The 17,101-nt window shown below is 47.8% G+C and overlaps 1 protein-coding gene across 3 annotated transcripts in view; it reads right to left on the bottom strand.

The window, feature by feature from the left end:
* Positions 1-4,647: 4,647 nt before the first annotated feature.
* pld3 (phospholipase D family, member 3) overlaps positions 4,648-17,101 on the bottom strand; it is a 37,482-nt gene continuing 25,028 nt past the window's right edge. For all 3 annotated transcript variants that reach the window (XM_041179524.1, XM_041179523.1, XM_041179522.1), the window contains 4 exons: positions 16,187-16,326; positions 12,327-12,492; positions 10,148-10,247; positions 4,648-5,869 (listed from right to left, as the gene is read on the bottom strand). In XM_041179524.1, the coding sequence (XP_041035458.1) occupies positions 5,667-5,869; positions 10,148-10,247; positions 12,327-12,492; positions 16,187-16,326 (609 nt within the window). In that variant the 3' untranslated portion in view covers positions 4,648-5,666. The remainder of the gene's footprint in view (positions 5,870-10,147; positions 10,248-12,326; positions 12,493-16,186; positions 16,327-17,101) is intronic.

The raw sequence follows: 17,101 nt of genomic DNA, 5'->3' as shown, positions 1-17,101 counted from the left end.
CTTATAGGGTTTTCCCACATTTGAGGCCACCATCCTTTGTCCTGGGTCAAATGGTGTCGGGATGTTGTTTTTCCTATAATTTAATCCCTTAAATCTTGTACTCCCCACCTCCCCAATCTCACAGGCTTGGCAGCATCCCATCCCCACCGCACCCCCCCCCCCGAAGGTGTCACAGTCTGGTAGCCCCCCACACAGACCCCCTTCTCCAATGCTCTCACAGCTCTGACCGCACCCTCCCTTCCCACCCTCCCCCTGCTCCAATGGACCCCCACGTGAGAGAGTCCCCTCATTTTCTCTGCCAGAGTTGATCACCCCATGTGATATTGCTACCTCAGCATTCCAAATTTTTGCTCTACCGGAACCTGATTGAAGACAGGAGCCTCACAGTATTTTTTTTCTCTGCTTTGGCACGAGTGTTCTTTTATCAACAAAGGCTTATTAAAGAGGGCATGGGCACACAGTGTGGCACTGCCATGGTGCCAAATATTAACCAGAGCAAATCTTGAGTGAGTTATTGAGTGACTTGGAAGCAGTACCCACACGAAGGCAGAAGGAGATCAGTGCACAGACGCAGGAACTCTTGGAGGCACTGAGCAAGCAGGCTAGGAAGGTCGAAAACCTGGAAGGCTGTGTGACTATCTTGGAGACAGTAAAGAGGCAGGGGTTTTACTAGAAGTGGCCAAACCTGAATGGAGTGTTATTTGTTGGTCAGTTGAAAAGGAGTTAAGGACAGGTCTGTCCTTAACTGGACTGTCAGGACTGTCATGATCCCAGGGAGAGAGGGTTCATAGGAGTGTGGCTTGGTGATGCTAATCAAACCCATGAAACTGGGGGTGGTGATAGCAGTTGATAGGATTCATGACCAACCCTGCTTGAGTAAAGAACAGCAAATTGAGGAACTGTGTGGCTGCATAATGCCATATATGTTGAAGGGGAATGCTTGCATTTGTGTAAAATATATCTTTGTTGTATCGAAATTTTTCTTTAATTTGAAGCGCCGTTTGCCTGTTAATTCATGTTTAATTTGTATTGTTTTTGATTCGTGTTAAAGCAAAAGTTACAGAAGTTGGTTATTTCTTCAGCTGGGGGTCGTTTCATCAATTTGATTCTTTTGGTTTGTGGGTCGCCCATGGTTTTCGCGACACAGTGTGCCAAAGCTCCTGACCTGTCCACCTTCACCTACTTCATCAATGACCTTCCCTCCATCTTAAGGTCGGGAGTGAAGCTGTTTACGATGATTCAGCTTCATTGACAACTCCTCTAATAAAGAAGCAGCTCACAACAGCCCACCACACAGTCCCAGGTAACATCCAGACAAGTGGCCTGTAGCATTCACGCCGCCCAAGTTCCAGCTAATGACAACTTTCAGCAGGAGGAGCTCAGCCATCTTCCCATGACATTCAATGACATCCCCATCTCCAGCTACGCCACCATCAACACCATTAACCAGGAGCTGAGCTGGGCCTGCCCCATCACCAACCTGGCTACACAAGAGGCTGCACAAAAGCATAAGAGCATAAGAAATAGGAGCAGCAGGAGGCCATTCAGCCCCTCGAGCCTGCTCCGCCATTCAATAATATCGTGGCTGATCCGATTGTGGCTTTAACTCCACTTTCCCACCTATTCCCCATAACATTTGTCTCCTTGTAGTTCAAAAAATCTTTGGTTCTAAACACAGTCGTGAATATATTCAATGACCCAACTTTCCACCACCAGAGTCAACATGTCCCTCCTCCACAATTGGCACACAGGGGCTGCAGTGGGTACAATCTCCTGAATGCCCTGCGACAACTCACCATGATTACTTCTACAGCACAGCCTAATCCCCCTGACCACAAAGAACTAAATTGGGAATGTTGCCAGGGCATCGTCACCCCCAAGCTCACCCCCCACCCCCCCCCACCCCGCCAATCACAGAGCAGTTATCGTCACTGGGTAAATCCCTAACACAGCTGAGGGAGCACAAGCTTCACAGGGGTTCAAGAAAAGGCCCACCTTCCCAGGACAGCTAGTGATGGGCAATAAATTCAGTCTTGTACACTGTGTTCCTGGCATGAGAGGGTTGTCCTTTGATGAGAGACTTTTAAAAAATTCTATCATGGGATGTGGGTGTCACTGCCTAGGCCAGCATTTATTGCCCATCCCTAATTGCCCCTGAGAAGGTGGTGGGTGAGCTGCCTTCTTGAACCGTTGCAGTCCATGTGGTGTAGGTACACCCACAGTGCTGTTAGGGAGGGAGTTCCAGGATTTTGACCCAGTGACAGTGAAGGAACGGCCGATATATTTCCAAGTCAGGATGGTGAGTGACTTGGAGGGGAACTTCCAGGTGGTGGTGTTCCCATGTGTCTGCTGCCCTTGTCCTTCTAGATGGTAGTGGTCGTTGGTTTGGAAGGTGCTGTCGAAGGAGCCTTGGTGAGTTGTTACTGTGAGTTATCACTGTCCACACTGATGATGCTGATCGAAACACCCACAGGACTGTCCAGCAGAAGATCAAAGAGTTGCAAGACACTTGGCTGAATCAGAAAGCAGACAGACTTCACATACTGGAAGGGATTCTATGAAGCTCTGAAATCTGTGTACAGGCCCCAGCCTGGTGGTTCATCACTGATCATCAGTGCTGACAGATTGACTCAGATACTGTGGCAGTCCATGTCCAAATGCAGCAAGACCTGGACAATATCCAGGCTTGGGCTGACAAGAGGCAAGTAACATTCATGCCACATAAGTGCCAGGCAATGACATCTCCAATGAGAGAGAATCTAACCATCACCCCTTGATGTTCAATGGAATTACCATCACTGAATCCCCCACAATCAACATCCTGGGTGTTACCATTGACCAGAAGTTGAACTGGACCATTATAAATACTGTGGCTACAAGAGTAGGACAGAGGCTGGGAATCCGGCAGCGAGTAACTCACCTCCTGATTCCCCAAAGCCTGTCCACCATCTACAAGGCACAAGTCAGGAGTGTGATGGAATACTCTCCCCTTGTCTGGGTGACCGCAGCTTTCACCTGAGCTGCCTACGGAAGTTTCTGAAAATCAGGTGGCAGGGCAAAATACCCAACACTGTGGTGCCCACCTGAGCTGGTGTGCCAAGCATCCACACCAGATTGAGATAGTCACAACTGAGTTGGGCTGGTCATGTCGCCAGAATCCCTGATACCCACTTACCAAAGAGAATCTTCTATGGAGAGCTCGAGTTTGGGGTGAGCTCACACTGCGGTCAAAGGAAGCTCTCCAAGGACACGCCGAAGGCTTCACCTTGGGCTTTGGTAGCAACTTCAAGTACTGGGAGAAGCTTGCCCAGGGTCGCTGCACCTGGCGCAACTAAATAACAAATGGCTCGGCCTCCTTCGAAAGCAGAGACTGAGGGAAAACGCGAAGAGAGGAAATCCACGGCCAGCAACACATCCAAAACTCAGTGATCTGCAGTATCCCTTCCTGCTTGTAGCAGAACCTTCCGGGTGCAGGTCAGCCTTAGCAGCTCCCTACGTACCCACCAAACAGCCCAGATGATGAATGTGGTCATCCTCGCCTCGAAGCATGAACTAGAAAGAGCACACGGCATAGTGGAATGGTCAGGTGTTGGGTCAAGTCGAGTCAAGGAAGCACTGGGCCCCGTTGAAATCTCAGGGGGAAAATGGGATGATCTTCAGAGTGAAATTGGTGATGAAAGGACTAATGGTGTTCCGGAGCTGTGGGTGAGGAGGAGGTTCCTGAGTGAATAGCATCAAACTGAGAGGAAAAACAATATCCATGAGCTTCCTTGAACTTAGAATTTGAGCTGAGGATGGAGTGGGGGGAGAGAATTGGAGATGAGATGAGTCTCGGTTGTTACTCTTATCCTTGTCTTCCAGCTCTCATTGCTGACAATCCTGCCCCCTGTAATCAGGCTTTTAAAACACAGTCCTGGAGTCACCTAAACAATTGTTCCTCACTCCCCAGCATCCCTCCAACTCATTATAAACCTTGAAGTTCTCCTGCACGCTGGGTCCCGGCCCTCCTTCTGCGCTCTGGGCCCCGGCCCTGCACGCTGGGCCCCGGCCCTCCTTCTGCGCTCTGGGCCCCGGCCCTCCTCCTGCACTCCGGGCCCCGGCTCCCCTCCTGCACTCTGGGCCCCGGCCCTGCACTCTGGGCCCCGGCCCTGCACTCTGGGCCCCGGCCCTGCACTCTGGGCCCCGGCCCTCCTCCTGCACTCCGGGCCCCGGCTCCCCTCCTGCACTCTGGGTGGGCCCTGCACTCTGGGACCCGGCCCTCCTCCTGCACTCCGGGCCCCGGCTCCCCTCCTGCACTCTGGGTCCCGGCCCTGCACTCTGGGCCTTGGCCCTCCTCCTGCACTCCAGGCCCCGACCCTGTACTCTGGGCCTCGGCCCTGCACTCTGGGCCCCGGCCCTCCTCCTGCACTCTGGGCCTTGGCCCTCCTCCTGCACTCTGGGCCTCGGCCCTGCACTCTGGGCCTTGGCCCTCCTCCTGCACTCTGGGCCCCGGCCCTGCACTCTGGGTTGCTCAGTTTAACAATGTTGGTTTTGTTCCGTTGAACAATTATTGACAACTTGAATTCAGTTTGGTTTCTGGTGAAACTTTAGAATAATCCCTTAAACCCAGAGAGGTTCCAGAGGAAGCCTGAGGAATTGACCAAGGCCTTCGGACTTAAAATAGATTTTATTTCAAAGCTGATGAAAGGAGGTGCACAGAACGAGGTAGTGTAATGTGCATTTGGAATGTAGTACATCAGGCTCCAGCACCTCTGTTGCTCTTCCCACACAGAAGCTGCACTTTGTGGGGAGAGGGAGATTATATACAATAAAATAATACCTGTGCAGCTGCATGACCATTTCCTTTGGTGGCAATTTTACTGGAGGGATGTTATTGTTAGAATAGAAACTGAGTAAATTATCATAAGCTCCCAGGACAGGGTCAGCACGGGGTTAGATACAGAGTAAAGCTCCTCGCTTTCTGTCTACATTATGGTGCAGACTGAGAAGTGGCCAACATTGACCAACGGTACATATTATGCCCGCTGGCCTGTGTGCTCGACTGCTGAATAAGGGCCACTTTGGTGCTGTGGTCCCAACCCACTGGGACCTGGATTGGGACTGACCCAATCCCATTACATGTTAGGATCCTTAGAGAGAGCAGACAGAGGGAGCCATCGGTCTGGACACACGTACCAGAGTTGAGGGGCCAGTGTTTTGTGTCCCTCTGGGCCCCATATTCTGTCTTGTGGCCTGTGAGTAACCACGAATGTGATCGGGGACACAGCAATATTTTACGGTGTAGAACAGCAAGGTGGGCATCGTGCTCATCATCAGATGCAGCATCCATTGGAGCACAGGTTTCTGTTGAGGTTGAATTGCCTGTGAGAGTTCTTCAAATAATCCCGTGCAGAAATCCCGGAGAAGTGGCATTAAGGCTGAAAGTTCCTTGGATCTACTGATCAGAAGAATTCCCAAAGCGAATTCAATCCCAACCCTTCACCCCAGGTCAGTGGTCACATCCTGTGCTATCACTTCCTGTTGAATAATGCACCTTGAAGGGCATCAATGAACATGATTCAAGATCATTCAGGATTCCAGATCAGTTTCAGTGTCTCTTGCTGGGGTTTTGGACCTCGAGCTGATTAAGATTCGGACCCTGAGTGAACAAGTTCTCCCCGGACCGGTTAGATATATTTACAGTTGCTGCTCAATTCCTCCCCATCCTTCAGGGCCTTGCTGTATGGCGAGTTCCAGTCTCGCTCGAAGATCTCTTGCAGTTGCTTTGGCACTGTCGAGCCCGTGGATCGCTTGCCTGAATCGGTCTGGTTCACCACGAGGCCCACACCCGCTGTATTCTCAAAGTAGTCACCAGACCAGTTGGAAGTCCCTGAAACACACCAAAAAAAATCCAGTTTAATCAGGCCCACAACACCAACCCTAACAACTTCAGGACTTGGCTATGTCTCCTATGTAGCGTCTGGAGTATGTGTGGGTGATGAGGGGTTAGGTGCGTACCTGGTGTTCCTGGTGGCAATGGCCAAAGAAGGAGGTTAGTGCTAGGAGCAGGGCCGAGATGCAGGCCGGGAGCAATTGGCGCTGGAGGAGAGGGAAGCAGCGGCCTTGTGCTCTTTTAATGAGGGGTTGGGGTTCCTGCTCCTGCTCACCCCACATTTGGGTAAATAACGATCCCAGGGCGGACACAATTGTTCCAGCCTTTCCCGTTTCCCGGATACAGAACCAGAGAGGGCAGCATCACCCGCTCAGCATGTCCACCAGCTCAGGAGGAAGCAGGGCTCCAGGTCTGGAATCACCTGAGGAAGAGAGAATAGTTCGAGGGGAGAATACTCCAACGCACTCCCCAGCAGAGTGACAGCGCTCTGGCCAATTTATTTCAGCTACGGGGAAAGTAAAAACCTAAAAAATCCTGGCTCAAATTTGACTGTCATTGAAAATGGGGCTGAGGGAACTCACAGGTTGGAAAGAGTCTCACTCGTGATGTTTAGGCTGAGCCACTACATTGGGGACAAGGAGAGGGACAACCCCGTGTTGTACCTGTCCTGGGAGTGTTTGATGAGGACAGTGTAGAGGGAGCTTTACTCTCTATCTAACCCCATGTTGTACCCACCCTGGGGGTGTTTGATGGGGACAGTGTAGAGGGAGCTTTACTCTGTATCTAACCCCGTGCTGTACCTGTCCTGGGAGTGTTTGATGGGGACAGTGTAGAGAAGGCTTTATTCTGTTTCTAATACCATGTTGTATCTGTCCCGGTTAGAAAGGCTAACAGGTCACTAGCCTTTTTGACTTTTTTTGTATCTGATCATGACATTTTAGTGATCTTCCTCTGAATTGTGGATTGGTTACTGAGCAGAATGGAGGCCATTCAGCCCATCATGTTCATACTAGCTCTCTGAAAGAGCAACTCACCCAGACCCACTCCACTGACCTTTCACCGTAAACCTGCAAATGTTATTTGCTTCTGTGATTATCCAGTCCTCATTCGAATGCCTCAATTGTTTGAATTCTCAGGCTGCACATTCCAGATCCTACCAACCCGATTGACCCTGTCTCCACCACACTCTCAGGCAGCACATTCCAGATCCTAACCACTCGATTGACCCTGTCTCCACCACACTCTCAGGCAGCACATTCCAGATCCTAACCACTCGATTGATCCTGTCTCCCCCACACCCTCAGACAGCACATTCCAGATCCTTACCCCTCGATTAACCCTGTCTCCAACACACTCTCAGGCAGCACATTCCAGATCCTTACCCCTCGATTGACCCTGTCTCCCCCACACTCTCAGGCAGCACCTTCCAGATCCTACCCACTCAATTGACCCTGTCTCCACCACACTCTCAGGAAGCACATTCCAGATCCTAACCACTCGATTGATCCTGTCTCCCCCACACTCTCAGACAGCACATTCCAGATCCTAACCACTCGATTGATCCTGTCTCCCCCACACTCTCAGACAGCACATTCCAGATCCTAACCACTTGATTGACCCTGTCTCCACCACACTCTCAGGAAGCACATTCCAGATCCTAACCACTCGATTGATCCTGTCTCCCCCACACCCTCAGACAGCACATTCCAGATCCTAACCACTCGATTGATCCTGTCTCCAACACACTCTCAGGCAGCACATTCCAGATCCTTACCCCTCGATTGACCCTGTCTCCCCCACACTCTCAGGCAGCACCTTCCAGATCCTACCCACTCAATTGACCCTGTCTCCACCACACTCTCAGGAAGCACATTCCAGATCCTAACCACTCGATTGATCCTGTCTCCCCCACACTCTCAGACAGCACATTCCAGATCCTAACCACTCGATTGACCCTGTCTCCCCCACACTCTCAGGAAGCACATTCCAGATCCTAACCACTCGATTGATCCTGTCTCCCCCACACTCTCAGACAGCACATTCCAGATCCTAACCACTCGATTGACCCTGTCTCCCCCACACTCTCAGGAAGCACATTCCAGATCCTAACCACTCGATTGACCCTGTCTCCAGCACACTCTCAGGCAGCACATTCCAGATCCTAACCACTCGCTGCTCCTCATGCCTCCATCATTCCTTTTGCTAATCATCTTAAACCTGTGCCCTCTGCTTCTTGATCCTTCCACCAATGGGAACAGTTTCTCCCGACCAGATCCCTCATGATTTTGAACGCCTCTATCAAATCTCCTCTCAATCTCCTCCTCTCCAAGGAGAACAGACCCTAACTTCTCTAATTGATCTACGCAACTGAAGTTTCTCATCTTTGGAACCATTCTCGTGAATCTTTTCTCCGCCCTCTCTATTACCTTCACATCCTTCCTAAAGTGTGGTGCCCAGAACTGGATGCACCACTCCAGCTGAGGCTGAACTAGTCTTTTGTAAACGTTTAACATAAATTGTTTGGTTTTGTTCTCTATGTCCCTATTTAAAAAGCCCATAACCTGTATGTTTTATTAACCGCCTTCTGAAACTGCCCTGCCAACTTCAATAATTTGTGCGCACATACGAAGGTCTAACTGCTCCTGCACTCTCTTTAGAATTGTGCCCTTTATTCTGTATTGCCTCTCCTCACCCTTCCTACCACAATGAATCACTTCACACTTCTCAGCGTTAAATTTTACCTGTCACTTGTCCACCCATTCCTCCAGCCTGAGTACGTCCTCTTAAAAGTTCATCGCCATTCTCCTCACAGTTCACAATGCTTCCAAGTTTGGGATAATTCTCAAGTTTTGAAATTGTGCCATGTACACCCAAGTCTGGGTTGTCAATCAAGGAGAGCAGTGGTCCAAATGCCGACCCCCGGGGAACCCCCACTTCTTCCGGTCCGAGAAACAACTGTTCACCACCACCCTGCTTCCTGTCACTCGGCCAACATCGTAAGCATTTTGCCATCGTCCCTTTTATTCATTGGAATTCAGCTTTGCTGACAAGGCTGTTATGTGGTACTTTACCGAAAGCCTTTTGGAAGCCCATATCCACCAGGTCATCCGCATGACTGTCGTCAACCCACTCTGTCACCTTATTGGTGCTGGTTTCTCATCAATTAAATAACTATGCTCCAAAATGGGTGACCTCACATTGACCTGCCGCACATTTGCCCTCTCACTTAATCTATCAATGCTTTGTAATTCTATGGGCCTGCTTATCCTATTGACTCTGCCACCAATCTTTCTCTCATTGGCAAACTGGATATTTGGCATTCTATCATGTTATTTAGGAAATGCGGTGATTAATTCAGGCCCCAGCTCAAATCCATGGCGTACACCACTAGTAGCTTTCTTCCAATGCCCATTATCCGTACCACTACCATTCCACTCCCTTTGTCTTGTGTCCATGACATCTTTGTCAATCTCTCCTTAACCCCCACCCATCGCTGACTTTCTGTCCTGCTTTACCTGCTCCACACTCCCTTAAACAGTATAAATTCCATCACATTTCTACTTCTCTTTAGCTCTGAAGAAGAGTCACACAGACTCGAAACGTCAACTCTGTTTCTCTCTCCACAGATGCTGCCAGACCTGCTGAATTTTTCTAGCAATTTCTGTGTTTATTTCAGATTTCCAACATCCTCAGTATTTTGCCTTTACCCATCATCCCTACTGTCTCCTACTATCTAACTAATCTCTGAACCAGGGCAATAATTTACCCTCAGTTCAATGAGCTTTCTTTATAGCTTGCGCTCTCTTATATGGAACATTATTGAATACTTTCTGGAGACCCAAATAATCCACATCCAGAGACATTTCCCTGTTTACTGCTGTAGTTGTGTTTTTCAAAAAGTTCAATTGCTCGTTGGACAAGACTTTACAAATCCATATTGGCTGTCTCGAACCAAATCTCTCAGTGCTCATTAATCAGTCCTTAATTATCCATTCCAATAACTTTCCCATAACAGATGTTTGGCTAACTTAAAATTTCTGGGGGGTTTTTTTCTCTCTCTCTCTTTCTTTCTCTCTCTCTCTCTCTTTCTCTTTCTCTCTCAACTCTCTTAAATAATGGAGTTTCATTTGCAATTTGTAACGGCACAGCGAGTATCTAGAATGTAGTGTCTCATTCCTAGGCACAGCTCCTTTGATCATAAATTCACAATTGTTCAAATTTGATATGTTACAAACAAATCGTGTGCGGGATCAGGTGGGTTACGTGACTGCTCACCGATGTAGGCCACTTTGTCTGTCACCATGTACTTGTTGTGATTGACTCGCGCAAACGGGATCTTTTTTTGCTTCGATGTCGAGGGGACGATGAAGATTTTCTGCAAGAGCAAAACGGGGAAGGTTACTCTGTGTTTCCACGGTAACACACCGTCGGTGGAAGTGCTGGCGGTAATGGTGGCTCATACCTCAGTGGGTTAAAAAGCCTGCCCGGTGTGCTGCTGCTCGGTCCGAGAGGGCAGTGCTAAACGGGATGATCTAGAGCGCAGCCTGGAGCGAGAGGCTAGGGGACTGTAAAGGTTCAGAGAGACTTCGGAATCCAAGTGCAGATATCCCATGAAAACTTAGTGGGCTGCACAAGAGATCGTTTGAAAGGCGAATGGGGTGTTACACCTCATCTCAAGGTGAAAGTTATGTGACAGCTGATTCGAGCTCTGGTTAGGCCCCATCTAGAATCCTGTAATCCATTCTGAGCACCACACCTCAGGAAGGCTGCACTGACCTTGGAGGGGGTACAGCTCAGGTTCATCAGGATCAGAACCTGATTAAAAGGGCTGTTGGTGATGTGTTTACACAGGGAATCCAGAGTTGCTGTGGCAACATGTACTTTTATACTCAAGGGGAGACGATGGCCTAGTGGTAATGTCACTGGACTACAATGTAGAGGCCCAGACTAATGCTCTGGGGACATGGGTTCAAATCCCACCACAATAGCTGGTGGGATCTGCATTCAATTAAATAAGACCTGGATATAAAGCTAGTCTCAGTAATGGTAATGATAAAACCATCATCCGTTGTTGTTAAAAACCCATTTAGTTCACTCATGTCTTTTAGTGGAGGAAATCTGCCACCCTTACCCGGTCTGGCCTACATATGACTCTAGACCCACAGCAACGTGCTTGACTCTTAACTGCCCTCTGGAACGGTCTAGCAAGTCACTCAGTGGATGGGCAACAAATGCTGGCCTTGCCAATGATGCCCACGCCCCACGAAAGAATAAATAACACATGTTGTGCTCTGGAGCTGTGGATAGAGGCTCCAACATTCTTCCCATCACATGACTGACCAGGAACCTCTCCCGCTCTTACCGCCTCCCGTTGGAATGTGTTGGGAGGATTTGCAGGTTGACACTCAACCTGTTTGGCCACATTATGAATCTTTGAAATTCTCTACCCTGGAGGGTTTGTGGATGCTTTGTCTTACGTCACTATATAGTTTGGATGCACTTAGCAGAGGGCGCTTGGAAGGTTTACTGGGCTGAGGGGTTTCCTTTATGAGGAAAGATTGAGCAGTTTGGGTTTGAAGTTTAGAAGATTGAGAGGCGATTTTATTGACATATACAACGTTCTGAGGGAATCTAGAACTAGGGTGTGCAAGGCTTAAAAATAAGGGGTCCCCCATTTAAGATGCAGATGAGGTGGACTTTCTCCCCTTAGAGGGTTGTTAGTCCTTGGAATTCTCTTCTCCAGCGAGCAGTGGAGGCTGGGTCATTGCTGGGTCGTTATACTCAAAACTGTACTCGACAGATTATTAATTTGCAATAGAGTCAAGGGTAATGGGGAACAAGCAGGAAAGTAGAGTTAATCAGATCATCCATGATATTACTGAATGGTGGAACAGGTTCAGGGGGAGGAATGCTCCAATTTCTTATGTTCTTAAGTCTAAGGAGCGATCTAATCGCAGGGTTTAAGATGATGAAAGGATAGGGTAGATAGGGAGAAACTATTTCCTCTGATGGGGGAGTTCAGGAGAAGGAGATTTACACTTAAATTTCCAGCCAGACCATTCAGGGGTGATATCAGGAAGCGCTTCTTCACACAAAGGGGAGTGGAAATCAGGAACTCTCCCCCTCCCCACCGCCCCCCAGAAAGGTGTTGCAGTTGGGGCTCAATTGAAAATTTTAAGACTGAAATTGATTGTTAAGCAGGGGTATCCTGGGTTACAGAACCAAGGTGGGAAAAAGGGATTCAGAAACAGAGCAGTCATGATCTATGTGAATGGCAGAACAGGCTTAAGGGGCTGAATGGCCTCCCCCTGTTCCCATGTTCCAGTGACATTTGCCTCTCGTAAGTGGGTTAAACCTAAAGCCCCAGAGCCTGTTATAGAAAGGACAAGATTCTCAGCAAAGGGCCCCATCAGTTCCACCCTCCATTCATCCTTCTAGATAGCCACTCACTCACCACTTCCACACTCAGGGGCTTCTCTCTGCTCTTCAGAGCTGCCAGTGACCGAAGGAAAGGGAACATGGAGGGGTTGGTGTGCAGCCAACAGCTGATGAGGAGATGCACATGCACTTTGCGCTCGAATGCTGCCTTCCGCAAGTGTGTGTCGATGTCTGGCCAATACCTAACAATAAAGGTGATATTATTATTAGGCAGCGCCAAACTCGCCAGTGGACCAGCACCAAGGACCACTGGCCATATAAGCGTGTCGGCAACCCGCCCCACTCCCAACTCCCCTTCCTATCATCCTCCTGAGGTTCATTGGACAGGAGCCCTGCGACAGGGAGAGTACGTCTGTGACCAGATCCTCACCCTGTCCACAATCTAGATTGACATGCCCGCTGGAAAGCAAGAACCTGCATTTCTATAGCGCCTTTCACAACCACAGGACATCCCAAAGCGCTACACAAAGCCGAGGAAGCACTGCTTTGATGTGTAGTCACTTCAGTAATGTAGGAACATGGCAGCCAATTTGCGCACAGCAAGATTCCATAAACAGTGATGTGATAAGGGCCGGGTCATCTGTTTTTAAATGATGCTTTGAAGGATTACCATTGGTCAAATTGTTTGTGTCCACCCAAGAGGGCAGTCAGGGCTTTGGTTTAACATCTCATCTGAAGGATGGGTCTGGAGATATAGAGATACAGGTTGTGGCTGAGGTTGTGGACAGCATGTGGAGCTGGTCACAGATGTACTCTCCCTGGCACAGGGCTCCTGTCAAAGGGGGACAGTTCAGCAAAGACAGATTGACTTGGATAAAAGGTGCATGTGGACAGAACGGTATCCAATGGAATTCAATCCAGGCAAGACAGAAATAAACATCAACACATTCTCCGTGCACGGGGCTAAAATAACTGGGGAAGAAGCTGAATTAGTCATCGTGGTGCTGATGTTAATCCAAAGAAGAACAATACACTCACACGACCCAAACAGAGAAGTAAATCAGAGGAAACCATGGATTTAGCAGATTCGCAGAACCAGCGAATGGGTTTGCGAGCTCTTCCTCCTCCGTGACACCATCCTGCACTGGTACTGAGGCCCAGGCCGTGTCCATCCCTGCCCTTGCCCTGTTCGGCTGTCAGTCTGTCTCTCTGGGCCGTGGGCTTCTGCCTCTGGCTGCTTCTCCGAGTCTCAAGGCTCTGGCCCGATCATGAACCCAGCAGTGATGCCTCTGCTACCGATTTGCGGCCTATCTGAGCCCAACCCCTTCAACCTAGTACTGCAGATGTCCTTGGCTCCAACATCAGCCACCTCAAGACCCTCAACATGTGCATCTTCTGCTTCCTGGCCTAGGTCCATGAGTTGGAGCAGCTCAGATGAAGCAATGGACTGGTGAGTACATAAAATATAAAATAACAACATTTTTACAAAGTACTTTAAAAATAGATTTTTATCTTTATATGATGTATTATATATTGATTTATTATAGCAAACTTTAATAATTAAATACTGAATGTTACTATGCTGCTTTATTGCTGTATTGTTTTTGTTGGCATCTGGGATCTTGTTTATTTTCAAGAATTAAAATGGGAGTGTAGTGGAAAACAGTTTGAGACGTGTTGCTTTTTGTCAGCACCAGCAGCTAAAATGCATAGATCCTGAGATAGTTTTTTGTATGGACATGGTTCAATGATGAGAGGAGTAAACCTTTGACTTAGCTCAGTGTGGTCCAGTAGCGATAGCTCACTCACCACAGGTATTGTTGTGGCAACACTTTTATCCATATGCACTATATTTAGTAGGATAGTCATTAGATGCAGGACAGATAAATGTAGCTCACATGTATTTACTAAAGAAAAGTTTCAAACAATGCTTGGCAGTTAACTGCCAGTCACCATCAACTGGTGAATTCTCCATGCCAACGCCTCCACCAATCAGAGCTCACTTGCCATCCAATCAGCAATCTCTTCTCATACTGTATAAATTGTTGTTCCCTGTACATTTGGTACTCTAGCAAATTGTCCTGATGAGAGCAAGACAAAAAGCTTCGACAAAAAAGTCTCTTTTTTCAGCAATGCTAAAGAAAAGTCAATTGCTACTCAGTAACCAAGGAAGTAAAGCAATCAATCACAACTTTTAAATAACATTCTCATGCTCTGGGTTTGGTCTAAACATTTTACCAAGAGCAGAGAAAGATTAAGGTTTACCTGCAGATGCTGTATGAATATGAATATTGAGGTCAAATGCCCAATGCAAGTGTCTAGCCGTTACTTATTATTTACCCTATCAAAATGCAATTAGCCACATGTGGTTTGTAGCTAATGTAATGAATAATTCCATCCCAGTGGGAGCATTCCAGCCTCAGAGCCAGGGGTACGGGATTCAAAACTGACTACAAACTAAGGGAAACTTGAGCTGGAGACTGGGATATCGGTCAGTCTAGAGATGAGAATATATAAATCCGGAATAATACTTCAAATTTTACCGCAGAAGCAGGACAAAGTTCAAACTAGAAAAGGACAGATATTAGGAACTTGACTTTCACAGTAAATATCAAAATGGAAAGAGGGTGTGAGAGAGAGAAGAACAAAGAAAAAGGGACAGAGAAATAGAGGGAGACAGATAGACAAGGAGAGAGACAGAGAGACAGACAGGCAGATAGATAAGGAGAGGGAGAGACAGAGAGAGAGACAGTTAGAAAAAGAGAGACATTGAGTGAGTGTTCCTGTTCACACATGGCCTCATTATGAATGCTTGGCTAATCTCCAAGACTCACTAAGGAATTATCTCAGCAGGGGTCTGTTTTCACAAGGGAAATGGAGTATTGGCTTCGATTGATTGACATCTTTATGATGCTTTAATAAATTATCCTTTATTTGAATTTTTCTTTCAATTTTTTCAACATGTTTACTTGGACAAGATATAGAGATGTGAATTAAGATAAAACTTTTCTTTTTGATACCATAATGGCTTTGTTCTGACTGACACTTTTATAGGGTTGTAAGAGCAGCAGTTTTTTTCAAAGCAGATTTCTCAATGGGTGTTTTCTAAGTGCGTTCCAAAACTTGTCACTGTTACTTTACGGCATATTGGTTCTAGACTGCATACTGGATGAGTGGGCATAGAGCATGCAGGGAAGCTGTGGATGGGGCATGCAGAGCATGGAGGGGGCATGGAAGGGGCTGGAAGGGGCATAGAAGGAGAGTAGGTGGAGGGGTGAGAAGGTGTGAGGGGTAAGGGCTAGAAGGTCCAATGTATAAGAAAACAACTGGTACAAAGCCCCTAAGAACTGAGGAGGACCTTCTAACTAGCCTCTCTCAGTATTCGCCCACTTCCTTGGCCCCCTCCAAACTGCCTTAGGAAGCTGCAGCCCAACTCCATCAGGGGGCCTTTCTCAAGGAGGCAAACCTGCTGAGTTGGGAAATTTCCCAATTCAAGATTCTCACTTCAATGGAGAAAATCCAGCCCAGAGAGCGAGAGAGGCCGAGGGAGAAAGAGAGAGAGCAGTATACATGGACAGACAAACACACACACACAAACGCACACACACAAACACACATACACATGCACACACACGCGCTCACACACGAACACACACATGCACAAACACAAACACACGTATGCACACACAAACATGCACATGCACACAAACACACGTATGCACACACAAACATGCACATGCACACAAACACACACACAAACACAAGCACGCACACGCACACACATACAAACGCACACACACAAACACATGCACACACAAACAGACGCACAAACACAAACACACAAACAGACGCACAAACACAAACACACGTGCACACAACCACGCACACGCACACACACACACACAAATGAGATGATCCATGTAAGTTGCCTTTTACCTTTGGGGATGAGAGAACACTGTTGTCGGAATATAATTCATGACTGCCACGTAAACAAAGCGTTCCGCATCATCGATGATGCTGAGAATGGAGGCGAGGTCATCGGTTCGTCCCTCTGGACACAGTGTGGGTGGAGAGCTCTGAAAGGGAAAGGGGACCAAGAGATCAATGTTAACTCAGCCCCATTCTGCAAACAGTCAAAGTGACTAACACTGTTAGGAGGGACAGTCCATTGTACAGGTGGGAACAGGAAGCTACAAAGGGGGCAGAGACAGAACAGGTGAGCAGAACTATGGGGGTGGAGATGAATCTGAGGAATTTAGCAACATAAGAGCAGGAGCAGGCCATTCAGCCCCTCAAGCCTGCTCCACCATTCAAGTGGATCATGGTTGATCTGTATCTTAACTCCATTTACCCACCTTGGTTCCATAACCCTTAACCCCCTTACCCAATAAAAATCTATCAAATACACTTTTCAAACTTGCAAACTGACCCTCCCTCCTCAACAGATTTTTGGGAGAAGAGTTCCAGATGAAGTGCTTCTCCTGAGCAGCCTAGCTCTAATTGTAAAGTTATGTTCCCTTTAACTAAATTAAACACTTCAATTAAATCACCCATTAATCTGCTTTGCTTGAGGGAATACAAGCCTGATCTGTGCAACCTGTCCTTATAATTTAATCCTTTTAGGTCCCAGTATTGCCTGTTGGCATGGAAATAGGCAGTGAGGAAGTGTGAGCTTATTCACTTTAAACCGGTTAAAGGAAAACTGGGATCTTTTCTTAATGGGTTGAAACTAGGAGCTATGGAGATGTGAAGGAATTTGGTGTCAAGGTGTAGTTAAATGCTAAGTAGACACGCAGGGTTAAAAACAAACCAAAAGGCTGGTGGGAAGTTAGCCTTTAAATTGAGGGAGCT

Source organism: Carcharodon carcharias, chromosome 34, assembly GCF_017639515.1.
Source record: "Carcharodon carcharias isolate sCarCar2 chromosome 34, sCarCar2.pri, whole genome shotgun sequence".
Taxonomy (NCBI): Eukaryota; Metazoa; Chordata; class Chondrichthyes; order Lamniformes; family Lamnidae; genus Carcharodon; species Carcharodon carcharias.
This window is presented reverse-complemented; position numbering and strand designations above follow the sequence as displayed.